This window comes from Lampris incognitus, chromosome 2 (genome assembly GCF_029633865.1).
Source record: "Lampris incognitus isolate fLamInc1 chromosome 2, fLamInc1.hap2, whole genome shotgun sequence".
NCBI lineage: Eukaryota > Metazoa > Chordata > Actinopteri > Lampriformes > Lampridae > Lampris > Lampris incognitus.
In genome coordinates this window covers 42,723,163-42,738,439 of record NC_079212.1, presented here as the reverse complement: position 1 = coordinate 42,738,439, position 15,277 = coordinate 42,723,163, and the positions used below count along the sequence as shown (strand labels likewise).

The 15,277-nt window shown below is 45.4% G+C and overlaps 1 protein-coding gene across 1 annotated transcript; it reads right to left on the bottom strand.

The window, feature by feature from the left end:
• Nucleotides 1-705: 705 nt before the first annotated feature.
• On the bottom strand, nt 706-13,235 carry LOC130130057 (probable pleckstrin homology domain-containing family N member 1). The gene is made up of 11 exons (XM_056299791.1): nt 13,141-13,235; nt 11,148-11,247; nt 6,078-6,224; nt 4,131-4,217; nt 3,549-3,636; nt 3,305-3,441; nt 3,027-3,173; nt 2,083-2,169; nt 1,633-1,708; nt 1,445-1,521; nt 706-1,176 (listed from the first exon to the last, which is right to left on the bottom strand). The coding sequence occupies exons 1-11, from the start codon at nt 13,233-13,235 to the stop codon at nt 1,045-1,047; spliced, it is 1,173 nt and encodes a 390-aa protein (XP_056155766.1). The 3' UTR covers nt 706-1,044.
• Between the last annotated feature and the right edge of the window lie 2,042 nt (nt 13,236-15,277).

The following is a 15,277-nucleotide window of genomic DNA, read 5'->3' as shown; positions in this document are numbered from 1 at the left end:
TTGAGCTTTACCTGTAAAACTGCCCAAATGCCTTATTGTAAAATGTAAGAAAACAACTCTGGATGGAAACCCAGAAGGATTAATGACCAAGAACATGCTGTCTACATGTAAAACAACCGGTACAATCTGCATCAACATGTGAACTGCTCTATTCCAGCGGCACATGAGCTGTTCATAAACCTACGTACATCCACCCACATTGTTAGTTCTAATTTAAATGTTTGCTTTTGCAGCATATGTATTTAAACTCCTATAGCTGGATATTCTCTATGGAGACACTTGTGTAAATTTTGCATACTGTAGATGTACTTAGCTACATGTATAAAGGATAGAATATGCTCCATTTACTTTAATGATAATTTATGTGGGCAGCAAAGATTTGACAAAAAAACATGCCCTTCCACAACAGTACATTTGTTTGTCTTTGAGATGTCAGTATAAAATATCATTATGCACCTGATGTTTACTGGATTCCCACTCACAACCACAAATGTTTAACCCCTGAAATAAATGCAAATACGTTCTCTTTAATTTGTTATAAATGAGCGACAGTTAAATCTCTCTTAATGGACTAGAGCCTTTAATTTATTCTCAAAAGCTGAGTTTGTTGTTTGTTAAAAAGTTTTTCCATTATGTCCTTTAAGAAAAATGGATCAAGTGGAGAGCGAAAATATTCCATTTCTACTATTCTACATTCATTGGTCATCTTTACTTCAGGTAATTGTGATGAAGTCAGTTCTTACAACACTGGACCATATTTCTTTAGCTGGGGGTCAGGCTTGATATGAGCTGGTGGCATCTGAAGCATCACACATGAGGACGGGCAAGTAGCCCGGATCCCTTAAGGAAGAACTAAACCCACTACGTACCTTTGGATCGAAAAAAAAAAATCAAACAAGCCACACTACAGCCTTAGATGTCAGTAGATCTCCACTTCGAGGTTTAAGTAGGACTAAGTGTGTTATTTACATGTTATCTACAGGTTATAACTCAAGATGAAATAAGAGGGGTAGATTTTCCACCCTTTCACAGTCTGCTGATGAATCAACTCCATCCGTTGGTGTGGTGTTGGTCAGCTGTTATAAATGGCTCATGGGACTCCTTTCTGCTCCTCTGGCGCTTTGGCAGGACTGGTGGGGCGCCGTGACTTGCAGCCACTTGGCTGGGTTTCTCTGGCTGTACATTTAAAAAAAAGGGTAAATTTCCTTACACTTGCTTCAAGGTGTTAGATATTGTCTAGATATGATGGAAGATGGCATAAAAAAATTCTCCTCCAAAAGGTAAACGAATCAAGATAACCATATATTGCGGTATGGATTAATTCCATGACCCCTGAGGTCAAGAGAATTTACACAATTGATATGACCTTCAAATCCAGTAATGCAGAATCAGTCAGGCTGTAAATTCGTCAGATTAGTTTGTAATAAAAGCAGCGTCAGGCTACCTGTTGTAGTTGAAAGATCAGGTTCTGGTAGTCGTCTAGACAGGTGCAGCAGACCTGCAGGGGCTCCATCATGTCCCCTGAAGCACATCAGGTGTCAATCAATAAACCCACTGTATGCTTCACTCTACTTCATTTTCTTATCATACAAATGATGTGAAAACGTGTGTATGTACCACAATGTGTGTTACCTATCAGGTCAAACTCAAGTCGACCGGGCAGCGCTGATTTCTCCACGGCCTTGACGCTGTATCTGGCCAGCCTGCCCTAGAACAGAAGGAAGGAAGGAAGGAAGGAAGAAGAAGAAGAAGAAGAAAGGTGGAGCCATTTTAATAGTCAAAGCAGATGCAGTGGTTTTCACTCTAACCAGATGAAAGCAGACAGGAGGAGTCCTCCCTTTGGCCGCTGATTGAGATGTGTTTGCTTCACAATGCATAGCAGAGATCATGTTTACATTCTGGCTGGTCACTTGGTGGTGTCGAGCTGCCGGTATGAGGTTCGAGTTACAAAATGCTCAACCGCTACCATATGTCGTGTGTCAAAATAACAAGCATTGTTGAATAATGGCAGGGAAACGTGGTTATGTCACATTATTCTGAGGTATTCTCATGAATTATTCGCGTAGTCTCATGTTACACCACCTCATATCTTATATTCAGGCGCTTGTTGTCCACTGACAGCAGCAGCAGGTCGTGAGGGAAGAGTGCCAGGAGTCTCTCCTGGAGTCCCTGCAGAAACAAAACCACAATGTCAGATAACCAGGGTACCATACCACCAAAAGTGATACTTTGACTTTGATGCGTTTTCTGTTTTTCTTCACCAGGTTTAATATATCCCTGCAGAATACACCACCGCATCAGAAAAAAGACCAGTCTTGCCAATAAACTTTATCAGAATACGGCACTATTACCATTCCACATTCAAATCTGGCAGTCAGAAAGTCAGACATCCCCTCCCCCTTTTTTTCTCTCCTCAGTTGTACCTGGCCAATTACCCCACTCTTCCAAGCCATCCCGGTCGCTACTCCACCCCCTCTGCCGATCCGGGGAGGGCTGCAGACTACCACATGTCTCCTCCCATACATGTCGCCAGCCGCTCCTTTTCACCTGACAGTGAGGAGTTTCTCCAGGGGGACATAGTGCGTGGGAGGATCACGCTATTCCCCCCCAGTCCCCCCTGAACAGGCGTCCCGATTGACCAGAGGAGGTGCTAGAGCAGCGACCAGGACACATACCCACATCCGGCTTCCCACCTGCAGACACGGCCAATTGTGTCTACAGGGGCACCCGACCAAACCGGACCAAACCAAACACAGGGATTCGAACCGGAGATCCCCATGTTGGTAGGCAACAGAATAGACCTCTACGCTACCCAGAAACTCCAACCTGTTGTATTTCTAATAAGAAATGCGTACAGGGTTACCAGGTTGCTTCAACCAGCAGAGGGGTAGTGAAAGACACACTTTGGTAGAAAGTAGTAGAAGCATTGAGTGGCAGGTTCCTTGCAAACTAAAATAGAAAACAGCAAGGTATGTTATATTTTAGCACAGGTAGATTGTGCTAGAAACTATGTCAGTGAGTATTACCTGTCTTTGTGTTTTGACAATATGGACAGTGGCTATGTATCCTGGCTGTCCCATGTGCTGTATGGGGGGCCCTTCCCACTGCCATATTGGAGCTTGTTGTAGGTATTTTTTCAACTCCTCTTTTTTCCAGGGCTCATCACAAGGTAACTACAGCAGAAACATGATAGTTATTGCTCATTAGTGTGTGAAATTTCTCATGTGTCACTTTGATAGATCTGACTTGAGGGGTTTTTTTTTGTCATCAGCAGACAGATTCACATTAGTAGCGTTGCCATTACTAGATAAGGGAGAACACAGTTGGATGGGCTGAGTGGTTGTGTCATGGACTTGTATCTCCTTTCTCCGAGGTGCTCCATCCACGTCCTTAATTCAGCGGCACTCGCGCAAATCAAGATTTTGGGGTCAACCATCGGACCTGGAATGTTTACAGGATAATAGAAATCATGCTTTGCTTGTTTCGGTTTTGGCCACTAATGTCAGTTTCCACATCCATCTGGAGCGTTGTCGTTTCTGATGACTCACCGCTGATCTCAAACATATGTGGTGAATGTGGCAGGTCAGGGTCCAGTGAGGTGGCTTGGAAGGACAGTCCAGAGAGAGGGAGAATGCCCTGAGGGACAAGAGGGACATGGCTGTTAAGAAATAATAGGTTTCATTGTGCTTGGAAATATGTGATGAAACAGATCTGGAAGTCCCTGCTGACAAATGAAAACCAGTACCAATGGCAGTTGTGGATAAACTGGCCAAGTTCGAATGAGGAATTTAATGTTTGACAGGTCGTGCACTTAATCAAGTTTTTAGAGCAAGTTTTATGGAGGGCTAGAAAAAAGTGTTTTTTTAAAATTAAAATTGAATAAAAGAAAACATGTGAAACACTGATATCTGGTTTATTTTATTCACATAATTGACTTCACTTCTAGCATAAGATAGGGGAAAATAAACCTTTTGTTGTTTTTTTTGCAGTATGTAACTTTGCCTCTGTACAGCTATTAACACAGGTAACCAGGAAAAGACTGGAAGAAATAAACCCAGGATTAACACAGACATATTCTCAATCTTATCATTCAAGTGCTGTTGCACAACTTCTCATCTCCAGTGACGCACCTCATAGATAAAGTCACGGTGAGAGTGGTCCAGAGATAGCAGCAACAAATGGAAGGAGAACAACACTAGGAAGTAGTCACTCGTCTCCTGTGGGACCAAATGAAGACACGTTAGGAGGACCTGACACCAATGTCAACACAAGTTTGCATAATCCATAGACAAACACTTCTATCACAGTCATCTGCACTGCTCCAGCACCTTTTCTTGTATTGATATGATGTAAGTGTTCGGAGACTGGAGGAGGAGCTGGAGGTGGCAGAGTTGAAGATGCTGAGATTTTCATTGGGAGTGATGAAGAAGGACAGGATTAGGAACGCGTATATTAGAGAGACAGCTCAGGTTGGACGGTTTGGAGACAAAGCAAGAGAGGCAAGATTGAGATGGCTTTGACATGTGTGGAGGAGAGATGCTGGGTATATTGGGAGAAGGATGCTGAATATGGAGGTGCCAAGGAAGAGGAGAAGAGGAAGGCCAAAGAGGAGGTTTATGGATGTGGTGAGGGAGGACATGCAGGTGGCTGGTGTGACAGAGGAAGATGCAGAGGACAGGAAGAGATGGAAGTGGAAGATCCTCTGTGGCGCCCCCTAACGGGAGCAGCTGAAAGTAGTAGTAGTAGTAGCAGTAGAAGTAGTAGTGAGTGTTTGAAGTCTAAAGGCACAACACTAAAACAAAATGAAAAATGAAATTAAAACTCTGAAATTTCGATGAGTCAAGACAACATTTTCTTTTTCTTTTAGAATTTTCCCCTTTTTTCTCCCTAATTATATCCAGCCAATTAGCCCACTCTTCCGAGCCCTCCCGGTTGCTGCGCCACCCCCTCTGCCAATCTGCAGACTACCACATGCCTCCTCCGATACATGTGGAGTCGCCAGCTGCCTCTTTTCACCTGACAGTGAGTTTCACCAGGGGGATGTAGCACGCTATTCCCCCCAGTTCCCCCTCCCCCTCCCCCCTGATCAGGCGCCCCGACCGACCAGAGGAGGCGCTAGTGCAGTGACCAGGACACATACCCACATCCGGCTTCCCACCCGCAGACACGGACAATTGTGTTTATAGGGACGGCCAACCAAGTTGGAGGTAACACGAGGACTCGAACTGGCGAGCCTCGTGTTGGTAGGCAATGGAATAGACCGCTATGTTACCTGGACGCCCAAGGAAACGTTTCTATCTCACCGAAGCCATGGCAGCTATAATTCATAATATGCAATGCACACATTCAATTATACCAACTTCAAATCTTGAATTTTGAATGCTTGACAATCTTTAAAAAAACAATAACAACAGTTATTTCAAATGATGCACTACAGTCTCTGAGGAAAGGCTTCAGTCTCACATCTCTCATAGTAGCATTTTGCCGCTTGCAGCAAAATTAGTTCTGCATGTTTCATATGACAACTTTGTTGACCTTGAACTTACTACACTTTGTATTTATACCGATCCTTTTGCAGCCACCCCGATTTTGAGGAATATACGCCGCATTGTGCTATGATACGAGCATCAGCTGTGGATTTGATGCTGCTGGGAGCCTGAGCGCCATGCAAAGATGACAACTTCAGTGGTGGAATTGTCACTTTAGTGGCACATAAAATATGCTGGACACTCAGGAGCTGAATTTGGCTTTTTCAAGCAACACAAACCAAAAAACGAATATCAAGTCAAGTCAAGTAGGTTTTATTTGTCCCCAGAGGGGCAATTGCTGTGTAGCAGCGAGTTGTGTGTTTTAATTTGTGGCCACACAGCACCAGGCCAAAACTAGGAATAAAGTAATTCAAACATAACAAAAACGTTAGGTCTAAGTGATGAGTTTCAGGGCTTTGTATGGCAAAAAAAGAAAAAAAATCCACCCACGGAAGCACATGTAAATAAACCTTACACTACAAATTTCACAAATGTAGGAGAGTTGTTTTAAACGATGCTACAGTGGTGAGTGGTTTCGTGTGAGGCTACCTGTGTGTAGCTGTTGTACAGAGACACTGGGGAGGAGTAGATGATCTCTCCATACATGTGTGCAGGTTGGCCCTCCCAGTCCTGGATAGGAGGCTGGGAGAAGATCCTGTGGTGCAACTCATCTCTGCTCCGGCCCCACAGCACCACCTATGGAGAAAAAAAAACACATTACAAAGGGGACACGGTTTTTTCCCCCCTCTCTCTGTCTGTTCAACAACATGGGCTTACATTAACCATCACTTCACAAATTAAATGGCCTCTGGCCTCTCTCCACTGGCTGCCTGTGTGGTTCAGAACTTATTTTAAGGTTCTCCTGTTTGTTTGTAAAGCCCTAAATGGGCTGGCCTCCTCCTATAACGCAGACCTTTTAACCCTCTATCCCACCTCGAGGTCCCTCGGGTCGGCTGACTTGGGACTGCTGGCTATCCCACGGTCTAAACTTCAGCTCAGGGGGGACCGGGCCTTTGCGGTTGCAGCCCCCAGACTGTGGAACATTATTCCCTCCCTATCAGATCTGCCCCCTCCATCCACTCCTTTAAGTCCCGGCTCAAAACGTCCTTTTATTCTCTAGCGTTTGGACCCTCCTGATTTCTGGCTTGTGTCTTTTGTCCATGTGTTGTTTATTCATGCCTACGAGCTATGTGCCTTGTTGTTTATGTTGGTTTTTCTTGTGTTTGTGTTTTAGCTACCTGCTCTGGTGTGTACAGCACTCTGGTCATCATGGGTTGTATTTAAATGTGTTTTATAGGGGTCCGGGTGGTGTTGTGGTCTATTCTGTTGCCTACCAACACGGGGCTCGCTGGTTCAAATCCCCGTGTTACCTCCAGGGTGTCCCTACAGACACAATTGGCCGTGTCTGCGGGTGGGAAGCCGGATGTGGGTATGTGTCCTGGTCACTGCACTAGCACCTGCTCTGGTCAGTCAGGGAGCCTGTTCAGAGGGGAGGGGGAACTAGGGGGAATAGCATGATCCTCTGACGCACTACGTCCCCCTGGTGAAACTCCTCACTGTCAGGTGAAAAGAAGCGGCTGGCGACTCCACATGTATGAGAGGAGGCATGTGGTAGTCTGCAGCCCTCCCAGGTCGGCAGAGGAGGTGAAACAGCGACCGGGACAGCTCAGAAGAGTGGGGTAATTGGCTGGATACAATTGGAGCGAAAGGGGAAGGGGAAGGGGAAGGGGAAGGGGGAAGGGGGAAGGGGGAGGGGGGGTAGGAATAAAAAAAAGTGTTTTACAACTAAACTTGACTTGACTGGACTAAATACTTTGACAAGGTTGTATCACAGAAGTCAGTTTTTACTTTGTTTTATGGTTTCAGTTTTTACAGTAGAAATGTTGGCCGCCTGCATACCCCATAGCGTATTTTTGCTTGTGCCGCGTCCAGGGACGGCTGGTATAAATGCTTACAGGGCTAAGCCCTCCCTATCTTTTACATTAAAGATGAGAAAATTATTGTTAAAAAACCCTAGAACAGATTATTTAAAATGTTTGTGGAACCTAAGAGCAGCAACAGCACTAAATAGTCACATGAAAAACACAAAACACATCTAAATGGGCTAATTATTTACAGCCCAAACACAATGCCGTTCATCTTCTCGTGTTACGTGAGTGACAGGTGTCTCGGCGGCACGCCCCCTTTATTTGCTGATCATTTGGGCTAAATTCAATCAGCCCCATAGGCCGCTGACTTTTGACCAATGACAGCAGAGACCGTGCAGCCAGTGACGTGCTACTTGCGTGAGAGTGGGGAGGGGAGAAAAGTGAGCGACTGCGGCAATGGCGGCCGTGGGCGTTAGCGTGATTATTTACTTTCGCGTCCATTTTTTTCACTGTCTTTGGAGGTAAAGTAGTAAGTGACGAGACTGGGGACACATCGTCCAAACGATGTTCAAATAACACAGAAGGCCAAACGACAAAATTTGCAAGTTTTGAGTTACTTGGTTTCAAGGAAACGGCGAGTGTGGCTAAGAATTGACTCTTCTGTTCCCCATGCTAGCTTTTTGGGAGAGACGCGGCTCGGACCCCAACAAGGAATCGTGGATTTGAAACGTTTGTCCGACAAAATTAGGAAGCATGAATGCAGCACAGGTCACATTGGAAATAGCGTAAAGCTAATGTAACCTATTTTTCTGGACTTAGCCTGTTAGTGATTTTAAGTTCCTGTTATAAGCTGTTGCCACAGTATATGCCTTGAGCTCTTATTTTGAAGGCTGAAGAGAGAGCGGAAGTGCTGTACGCAGTGTCGTTGCTGTGGAGTTCTGTTTGGGGAAGAATCCAAATAAAGTGGTCCTCGTGTGAAAGTGGAACCTCTGTATTTGTTATTTTATAGTTTCATACAGTATAGGCGACATCTACAAACCCTCGGTTACACTGGTGGCAGCGGTGGGATCCGGAAGCGTGCAGATCCTCAGAAGTCTCTTCGGAGCACGGGAATAACAAAGCGCGAGGGCGCGCTTCCGGGAGAGGGTGACGACTGTAAACTGCTAATAAGACACGTTAGCCCCTAGCTAACGGGTCTGACCCTTTAGCCGAGCGGTTAGTGACGTCGCCTTGTGGTCCAGTACAGCTCGTATCGAATCCCGCACCGGGCAAGAAAATAACCGGTTATACTAGCAATGCTGGGTAAAGATAACGTCACCTGTCAACTTGATGAGGGCCGCCGCATTTCTATACAGAGACACAACGAGCCGGTAAAGAGAAACAGGCATCCATGATCACGGACTGTGTTACATGTTGTGGGGCACGTGAGCTAGCTCTGCGGGGGGTCCGACGGATCTCCGACTTCACGCCAGGGGGCGTGTTTCTGGACCTGTTGACCGCTTCTCTTTTTTTTGGATAGCCAAGTTAGCCGATCCCCTGTCATGCACACAGGTTGCCAAGTACACGTCTAAGACGAGCCAAAACGAGTTGCTTGATGGTATGTTGGCTGTTTATGGACGAAAGCTGGCTGATGAAATATGGCAGGCACCATTTGTGGCTGTGCAGGCTGATGAGGCAGCCGGTGTGGCAGATGTGTAAGCCAATGCGTGACGGTGCTCAGGGAACAATATGAGAACAATCTTCACAGCACTTTTTCCGAAACACTGAAATGAACACAAGTAGCCATCACAACCCCCATGACATCTGCAGTGTCAGAGAGGTGTTTCAGTCCACTTAAGAGGATCAAATCGTCCCTCCGAAGTGCTATGGGACAGGACGCCCTGGCTATGCTGTCTGCTGAGCGGGACTTCATCCAGAAATCCCCGGACTTCAGTGACGTGGCGATGAACCTGTTTGCATCCCAGAAAGGTCGTCGATGTGAGCTTCTCTTCAAATAAGGTAGGCCAAAGCCTGTAGGCCTCTTAAAAGACCATCAGACACGTTTCCATATCCTGTCTACACATGGCTCGTCTCTCTTCTATAATGACCTTTATTTTTGCTGGGCTTACCAAATGGTTTTATTCGGGACATGTGTGACACGATGTGTTGCAAAACAGTTCTGATAAAAACAGCTGCAGTGTTTACTGGCAGTCGTTTCAGTTGGGACACGTTTTGTTTTGCATCCTTGGGCGAGCCCTTTTCTGACATTGTAGGCTACATGCATTCAGCATTCTGTTCTAATAGAACATCATGTAGCAGAATCATGATATGCTACAATGTAGCACATCATTCCACCATTCTTGCATATGTTGTTCTTGTTAAAAATGGCATGCGCTAATGTGTACGGAGAAAAATAGTCAAATGGTGTGTGTGTGTGTGTGTGTGTGTGTGTGTGTGTGTGTGTGTGTGTGTGTGTGTGTGTGTGTGTGAGAGAGAGGAGAGAGAGAGGAGAGAGAGAGAGAGAGAGAGAGAGAGAGAGAGAGTTTTTTGGCAGCATGCCATTCTTCTCTATAGCGTTGTTGTTGAGCACTTGCTATAACAAGGTAAATAGTGTCGTTGCTCTAACTTGGTATCTCAGACGTTGTGTTGCTGTTGCTGCAGTGTGAACTATAGATGGTATACTGTATTTGTTAGCCCACCCACCCAGTATCACCACCAGCCGTCACTGGCCGTGTCACATATCGTTACATCAGTTCAGGGGAGCCAGTTGTAATGGGTGTAAAGTATCTATACCCAAAAAGGATTAGTGAATTCACAACCATGTGCTTTTTCATTCTTCTTTAAGCGGTTTTGTTGCTCATGGCCTTTACCGCTTAAAGGAAATCACGAAGGGAAATGGGGTGCGAGTCCTGAGGTGTCATCATGAAGTCATTCTCTCTGGACCACATTAAAATGTCCAATTAGAGAGCTGAACTGATAGGTTGTTTTTTTTAACCTCAAACACAAAGCAATGCTTTTGTTTTATTACTACCAGACACCGGCTGATTATTTAAGCCAAATTTAAAAAAAAAAAAAAACCACACCATGCTACAAAATGAATGTCAGACGTACTGTCGCTTGCTGTAAATTGTGACAAAAGTTGCTATAAAGAAGTGGATTAAACGGGACAACTGGCTGGCTGGAGCACTTCCTATTCTGTCATATGAAATTAATGTTGAACATTTGCAACAAACATGCATAATCATGCAGTGGTTATTTTATTTTCAAGTTGCCGTAGTTAGCAAACTTCAACAACGTGATCTTGAAAATCTTGTTTGAGAATTAAAAAAAGTTAATGTAACTGAAATTTAAAAAAAACTCTTTTTCAATGCAAGTAAAGGTTTCAGCAACAGAGAGCAGCACTGTTTCCCAAACTCCAGCCATTTCCCAAGCATGTCCCGGAATTTCCCTCTTATATAAGCTTAATTTTTCTTATAAAAGTTTGCAAAATAATAAGCAGGGAATGCATCATCTTTCACATGCATCATGGAAATTCCTGTAGTGAGTAGGCCTGTATAAAGTATGAGTCCTGTAGATATGAATAACGCCTCACAGAGGAAACTGCTGCCATTCATGTCAGCTGGCTGCTTGATTGAACATCTTGCAGCTCTCTGGCAATGTACATCTGTTTGCTGTTTGCAACTTCGTGGTGTGCATACTAGAATATGACAGTTCATTTTCCACTGAGCATCGACGTCTGATGAACACCGACATTGCATGCACTTCCACTGACCTCTGGTTCATGATGCCTGACGGAGGAGCAGCGATGTGGAGGCTCATCTCTCCCGTGTCGCGCTGATAACTGAAGTCTAGTTTCTCCAAAACTCCAAACCCTTGAAAACATGCAGTAAGATATTTCTCCATATCACATTATTGTCAGATTAATGTGTGCGTTGCATTGGTGTGGCACCGCAGTATCGGCCCCGATGCGGTGAAAGTGATAATTGACACGCGTCTTATTTGACACCTCTGTGGCTCACTGCAGGCCTCCCCAAACAAGTCATTTTCAGTGACAGAAAGAGCAAAAACAACAGCAGTGTTTTAGTCACGGGTTTCTCCGTTGACACTGAGGATCATTGGGGGTGGCATGGCTCAGGAGGTAGAGCGGGTCACCTAATAATCGGAAGATCGCTGATTCGATCCCCGGCTCCTGCGGAAAGCATATCAAAGTGTCCTTGAGCAGGAAACCGAACCCTTAACTGCCCCTGATGAGCAGGTTGGCACCTTGCATGGCAGCCTCTGCCATCAATGTGTGAATGTGTGTGTGAGTGGGTGAATGTGAGGCGTACACTATAAAGCACTTTGAGTGGTTGGTAGACTAGAAGAGCACTATATAAATGCAGACCAGTTACCATCAAACAATTGGTTTATTTCAAAACGCTTGCATCAGATGCTTCCGGTGAGCCTCTGCGTTTATGTGTTGCTGTTGTTTCCCTACTGGGCTAGTTTTCCGTTTCATCATTTAACAATTTTAAACACTGTGGAGTGGTCGGTTTTAGTTGACGTCATCACAAACCATCTCTAGTGCACCGTTACTGTTAAACAGGAGCCAGACTTAAACAGATTATACATAAGTGTGCAAAGCGTCAGACACGAATACCATTTCACCAGTGATTTGGTACTAGCACAGGCTAGATGGCGATGTTTTGCAGCCAACCAAATTTGTGTCACGGCCACATTTTGGGGAGGGGGGGAGCACTTGTTGCATCTTTGTGCAAGCAATATGATGTAGGCTTTGCTTGTGTGCACACACATATTTGCTGTGTGTGTGTGTGTGGGGGGGCATACGATATGTCATCTGTATATGACCACTGCATGGCTGACTTGCCGCTAGCTGAATATTTGTCTATTTATACTTCAGACTGTGAGGATCATTTGCTACTGTAGCGACCTGCCTCTGTTAATCCCCATGTCTCAGAACGGGTGGGTATTTGTCCTGCCCAAAATCTGTGCTAAACCCCTCACCGGACAAAGGAAAGAGGTGCAGGACTGTTGCCTCATGATAATCTCCTAATCACATCAGTGCAGCCCCGCTGATTCCCTGAATACATGTTGAGCAAATAGGACCCAATTAGTTTTCCCGCCCCGGCGGAGTGCTGGGCGCCGGTGGATGGAATTCATATGGGTGCCATCTGTCACCCAGTGCCAAGGGTGTTTTCATGTTGTCCTTGTGTTGACTTCACGAATCGGGTGATTTCTCTTTGAAAACCCATCCAAACGACAACATTTACACCTACAACACCAAGCAGCAGCCTTTTAGAGTCATTATCACAAGAAGGAACTCTGTGAACTTTCACAAACTCCTGGTAGACAAGTGCTGGAAGCAGATAATTCACCAGGATGCGGAAGAAGGGTTTAAACATTGCTCCAAACAGACTGCTGGTTGTGTTGTCATTCAAATATATAATTCCTGATCTCTGACATGTGAAATGTTGACAAAAACCACATGGGTTGGAGCTAAAGCAGTTTGTCTTTATATAGAATGCTACCACTTCCTCATAAGGCCTCATCACCGAGCGAAACCACATTATTCATCGTGCAGATGCACCAAACATCAAAACAAGTTTTGCTTTAGTGGTGATGGATTAAAATGATTTCAATTCCCATTTTGGGTCGGCAAAGGTGCCACTCAACTGCTGAATATCATACTTTTCCATGTTCACTTTTCCATTTGTTTGACTAGAACTCAGGTTGATGGTCTCAAATGTGAAACAGGTTTCTCTTACCCTGAATTGTCCCCGGAGAGCTCCAAGAGTTCAATCTCGTCGGGGCCCACCTCGTCGATCCCTGTGTGCCTCTGGGTCACACTGCAGCATCCCATGACTTTACAGAGTCCAGCCCGCGCCGCCCACCGTGCCGTCCCACACAGCCCCTGACAACACCTTCAGCCCCTAGTCCGCACACTGAGCACCATCTGCCTGGGTGCTCATCCCCACTTCTTCTAGGCCACGCAAAAAAACGTAGGAGATAGAATATAGGAGGGGGGGGGCGCTGGGATGGACCAAAAGAGGATATTCTCTTAAAGAGAAGGCAGGGAAGCCGCTAAGCTCTAGTTCCTTCTTCTTACGAACAAGTACATTTCCCAGAAGCCAAGGAGAGAGAACAATAACGAAAAGGTGCAAAGACTATAGCAGAGGAATTAGAGAGAGAAATGACAAGAAGTGCTCTTCGAGCGGGGACGAACTTGTTTCCTTCCTTCCTGTCGGTTGGCTGCATGCATATGACAGCTTAGTTTCCTCAGTTGGGGTTTTTAGGCACGAACTCAACCTGGAAACTTGCTGAGTTTTTAACTTCTTATTTTGGGGGAGTTTTTGTTTTATTAGATGTGACGGTGGGAAGTAAGAGGAAGGGGCAGGATGGAGGAAAAGGGGAAAAATGGATCCCAAGCTTCAGTCTTACCCAGGCTGTAGTGGTTCTCTGCAGGAGCCTGTCTTGTATATAGCAGCTGGTTGAGCCACTAGGGCATCAGGGGGAAACAAAAAACAAAAAAAAACAGCTCTTTAAAATACAGTAAAAATGGATTCTATGTTAACTGAAAAAAAAAGGTTGGCAGCATCCTCATGGTGATGGGATTGTTAACTGGATGGAAAGACATGCCTCTCTCATAAATTAAAATTTCCTACCATCACCAAGTTGAGTACGAGTACCTGCGTGATTTGACCGTGTGGGGGCCTGTCGAAAAAACCCCCACTGGTACATGTTAAACCAACAGTAAAACGAGATTATTCCTAATGTGGGTGCAGGTTGGGATGTATAAACATGTATCTGCTCGCATCACATGATCATATCATACGAGCCCATGTAGCTTTTTTTAACATGTATTTGCATACTTTTAAGTGAAAACATATTTTCTAAATGTCTGTATGACCATGTTAGAAATAACACAATATTAACAGCCTCTATTTTGCCGTGCTATGCAGAACTACTTTGATTTTCCGCTTGAGGATGTGGGAAAACCTTGATAATGAATGAAATCCGTTGGGGGATGGATAGCTGGGATGTATTCGAAAGAAAGAAAGCCACTTTATTTTTGTCATTGTACAGTTGTTTGGTTACAATCAAATTTGTTCTCTTCATTTAACCCATCCTATTGTATAGGAGCAGTGGGCAGCTGCAGCGCCCGGGGACCAACTCCAGTTCTTCTTTCCATTGCCTTGCTCAGGAACACAGACAGGAGTATTAACCCTGACATGCATGTCTCCACACAGAGAATGACCTGGGATGCCCCCCCCCCCAGGTTGGACAACTGCATCGTTCGAACCCAGCACCTTCTTGCTGCGGTCGCCTCACTGCAAGAAGGTCCTGGGTTGTCTAACCTGGGGTTCATCCCAGGTCGTCCGCTGTGTGGAGTTTGCATGTTCTCCCCGTGTCTGCGTGGGTTTCCTCCCACAATCTAAAGACACGCAGGTCAGGTGACTCGGCCATATTAAATTGTCTATAGGTGTGAATGTGTCGGCCCTGAGATGGACTGGCGGCCTGGCCAGGGAGTCTCCCTGCCTGCCGCCCAATGACTGCTGGGATGGGCTCCAGCGTCCCGCGACCCTACTCAGGATAAGCAGCATGGATAATGGATGGATGGATGGATGGATGGATGGATGGATGCATGCATGCATGTCTTTTTGATGGTGGGAGGAAACTGGAGTACCTGGAGGAAACCCATGCAGACATGGGGAGAACATGCAGACTCTACACAGAAAGGACCTGGGACGGCCTGGGGTTCAAACCCAGGACCCTCTTGCTGAGAGGCAACAGTGCTAACCACTGGACCACTGTGCTGCCTCTATTATAAAATCAAAAGTGGTTAAACCATTTCGGTATAAACCTTATTTACTTGCCCAATATAGACCTGCTGTAATGATTATT

What these genes read in the sequence shown, in the direction of transcription:
- LOC130130057 (XM_056299791.1), bottom strand. Translation starts at nt 13,235, where the DNA reads ATGGGATGCTGCAGTGTGACCCAGAGGCACACAGGGATCGACGAGGTG. An exon ending in TGTACAACAGCTACACACAG is followed by an intron (nt 4,218 to 6,077) that starts GTAGCCTCACAC and finishes TTGGTCCCACAG; the next exon opens with GAGACGAGTGACTACTTCCT. An exon ending in ACTGTGTTCTCCCTTATCTA is followed by an intron (nt 3,174 to 3,304) that starts GTAATGGCAACG and finishes TTTCTGCTGTAG; the next exon opens with TTACCTTGTGATGAGCCCTG.